The following is a 3,920-nucleotide window of genomic DNA, read 5'->3' on the forward strand; positions in this document are numbered from 1 at the left end:
GGAGAAGAGGAGAGAGGGAGAGAGAGAGAGAGAGAGAGATGGAAGGAACGGACAAAATTGCTTTGTTAAAAAAAAAAAAAAAAAGAAGGAAAAGGAGATTGTAAGTGATCAATTTGCATTTGTATAGAAAATGCCACCAAAGATGAGATATTTGCTATATATGTATGTATGGAACTGTGTTGAATTTTCCTCATATTGTTTGAAATAAAAAGGGAAGAAGCATTTTTGAAAAATAAAAAAACAGTTTCTATTTTATATTCTAACAAAAAAAGGGAAAAAATGTTTTGAACAAAGAGAGAGGAAGAGAGAGAAAGGGAAAGAGAAATATTCTTCCTGAAATAGAAGATCGAGGAATAGCAAATAGAAAAAAAAAAGAAGAATGGAACAGTCTAAGATAAGCCTGAAAAATTTAAAATGAACAAAAGAGGAAGATGTGAGAGAGAGAGAGAGAGAGAGGAGAAAAAGTTAGGAAAATGGAAATATTCGAGATAAATAGGACAGAGGAATCAGGTGACTTTATATATGGACTATTAGGATGAAGAGGATAGGAGTTAATTGGAGGAGACATTTCAAAGATGAAAAGAATAAAGTAGGGAAAATAGAGTAAATCTATAATGGGATAAGATTGAGTAATTCAGGATAGATTGACATTATTACATAAATGTGTGTGATTATTTAATTGGTTTGAATAATTTTCCGGAAAAGTTACAATAAAATGAATTTTGAAAATTTAAAATATCAAATAAATTGTTGTAATTACATTTTAAAGAATTATTTTTTAAATTGATGCCATTATGGAATTTTTCTTAATTCTTAAACTTTTTTCATCCTATTTCAGAAAAAAAAAGGAATGAAAAATCATTTTTCAGGTTTTAATGGAACATCTTGTGAATATCGACAACCTAGTAAATGTGATGAAATACCATGTATTCATGGTCGATGTATTTTAACTAAATCATTAGATACATTTCGATGCGAATGTCAAATTGGATTTACAGGTAAAGTCAAATTGGATTTTACAGGGATTTACAGGTATTTTTTCAAAATAACTTCAAAGTAGAATCGTAACATCGAACATGAAGTGGTACCATTTGCAAAAAAAGAAAAAAAAATCGGAAATCGGAAATAGAAGGATTCATTTAGAATTAATTTTTTTCCGACCTATATTTAACTATTCAAATATTATACTCTTAAAAGATAAAAGTATGGTATATTCCATGAAGAGCAAATTTCCCATATTCTCCGATGAGATTTCTTCCCGTTTTCACCAATAGGGGGTCATTCTTGGTATCAACTAAACTTAGAGCATACGGTAGATTTCCCATCTTTTCATGGTAAATCATTTTTCTTTTTTTTCCTCAAATATTTTCGATTCATTCATTCTTAACAAACATATGTTTTCTCATCTTATTTACCTGAAAATTATTTCCTCAAAAAATTCTAACAATAACTTATTGTTGTTTACTTTTTGCAACTGTCATTAGACATATGGGATATATTCTCAGGTATACACTTATTTATACGATATCATCAATGAAATTTTCCATGAATGAACAAATATTCGTTTTCTATAACTTTTTAAAATTTTAATTTTCATAGAAAACATTCCATCAATTCCTTTGCTGATTTCGGACTACCATTGAATAGGAATGAAATTTGTTCTAGTATTCCTTTTTCACATAATTTAATTCAAATTTAATCATTTTAAGGAAAATTAAATCTGAAATTGTCATTGTTTTGAAAAGTTAAACGACAATCTATCTGGCGATAAGTTATAATTCATTTCAGCCATCACAAGATAAATGATTATTTGCTAGGCTTTCGGACTGGTCTTCATTAGGGCTTAAAAGATAAATATTAACAGGGAAAATATAACATACATTTTTGAAAAGTAAATAATAAGTAAAATCTGTACACATAATGGTATTATTTGTCGCGGTGCAAAAGTAAAGTCAACCTGGATAATAAATAGCATTAAAGCTGATTTAAATATTTCTCGCAAATGTTTTAATAAAATTAAAAAAAAAAACTAAATCAATCAAATAATGTTACAGTTACTTTGATCATCCGATACATTGATAATTTTCGTAATTAGCAAATGGATTAGATGAAATTTCAAAATATTTATCGAAATTTTAGCCTTGGTAAAATCATTAAATTTTAAAATTAATCCATCTTTTTTCTTTAACAAATGCGCATTTTGATGGCATCATCATCATCCTCTTTCCCTTCATCATCTTCATTTTGCGCCCAAAATAGCTATGTGAAATGTCAACAATAAATGGAACCGATGATGAAAATCTTTTCTGTTTGCTTCATTCATTTCATCTCTTTCCTTTCCTACGTTGTTCCTTTGAAGATTATTTACCTAAAATGCGGCAATAACTTTGAAATAAACTACAATAAAAAATTTTTGCCAATTAAATTTAAATTAACACCAATAAAATTGCCACATTATTTTTTGTCATTTTCGGACCATTTCAAAAATTTTTCCTCCATTCGAAGAAAGAAAGAAAGAAAAATTATCATTATTAATTACTACTAATTATAAAGAAGCCATTTCGGTAGATAAGGAAAGAATGGAAGAAAGAAGGCGCATTCCTGAAGAATTTTCAATTCATGAAAAATTCATTTTATCAGTTTCAAAATTTTTTCTCCCTTACATTATTTTCTCTCTCTCTCTTTTTCCTTCTCCCTCTCTCTTTCTCTCTCTCTTTCTCTTTCTCATTACAATGTTTATGTCAATTTACCCCCAATTGTTTGTTATTCATATAATGTCCGAATCTTTCAAATTTCTTTTGTCCATTCAATTCAATGGTCATTCAATGAATGGTCTGTGAAGCCAATGATAAAGGATATGAAAAATTGGACAATTTTTTTTTTTACAAAATCATTTTTTTAATTAAATTGATTAAATTTGAAAGGATTTTATCACAGCGAAAATGCTTCATTTTCAAAATTATAACATTCATTCGAAATTTTTTTAAATGAGATCCTTCTTTATTCTTTAATCTTGTAAATGAATGTCCCGAAAGTGTGTTAAAATGGATGAAAATATCAATCATCTGATCGGAATGCTCTCATTCTTTCCGGATTCCTGAATTAGCAATCATTTAATGATGTATATCATCAGTTGATAATGTTGCAATAACCTTTGAACATGATCAGATTTAAATCTTTTCGGCAAGCTATTCGTTCGTTTAATCAAATTAATTAAAGACTCTTCTCGTGCAGATTATTTCCTTTTCCTTTTATCCATTTTAAAATTAATTCTTTCTTCTCTTTCTAATTATTCGAAACTGTCATTAATTTAACAATTCACTGTCACAGTATATGATAGTATATATGTAATAGTTATTCAAATTGGAAACTTTCCAATTAATTAATTAATTAATCAACCGGGAAGATTATATCATTACCCAAAAGGGAGTAGTATCTCCAAACAAATCATTTCTTCAATGTTATTATCATCTATGATTGTATAGTTTATTAATTAAATTAATTGAGATAGAATTTTTTGGAGAGAAAAAAAAATTTCAAGGTGTAATTAATCAGTTTTAGTTAATGAATGAGTGTAATAATAGAATAAATGATAGAATGAATAAATGAATGAATGATTAAATGATTGAATAATTGAATGATTAAATGATTGTTGGTTGGATGGATGGATGGATGGTTGGTTGGAAGTAATGCTTTCATTTTTGATGATAGATATGCTTTGCATTCATGCATGTTGTAATCATCGCTATTATCGTATCAATTTAAAAAAAAAAAATGAACAAAAAAAAAAACTAAAATGATGTGGAATGAAAAAGAGAGAGAGAGAGAGAGAGAGAGAGGAGAGAAAGGGAAAGTAGTTTTTCTCTCTCTCTCTAGAGATAATATAGAAAAAAAAGAAAGCTGTTGATATTTTGATTATT

The 3,920-nt window shown here is 27.7% G+C and overlaps 1 protein-coding gene across 1 annotated transcript; it reads left to right on the forward strand.

Moving 5' to 3' along the window:
- Nucleotides 1-869: 869 nt before the first annotated feature.
- LOAG_13342 (hypothetical protein) lies at nucleotides 870-1,032 on the forward strand (the record flags this gene model as incomplete). The annotated part of the gene is made up of 1 exon (XM_003148851.1): nucleotides 870-1,032. A coding segment is annotated over one exon (161 nt), but the record flags the coding sequence as incomplete, so codon positions are not given.
- Between the last annotated feature and the right edge of the window lie 2,888 nt (nucleotides 1,033-3,920).

Source organism: Loa loa (assembly GCF_000183805.2).
Source record: "Loa loa unplaced genomic scaffold supercont3.81, whole genome shotgun sequence".
Classification (NCBI taxonomy): domain Eukaryota; kingdom Metazoa; phylum Nematoda; class Chromadorea; order Rhabditida; family Onchocercidae; genus Loa; species Loa loa.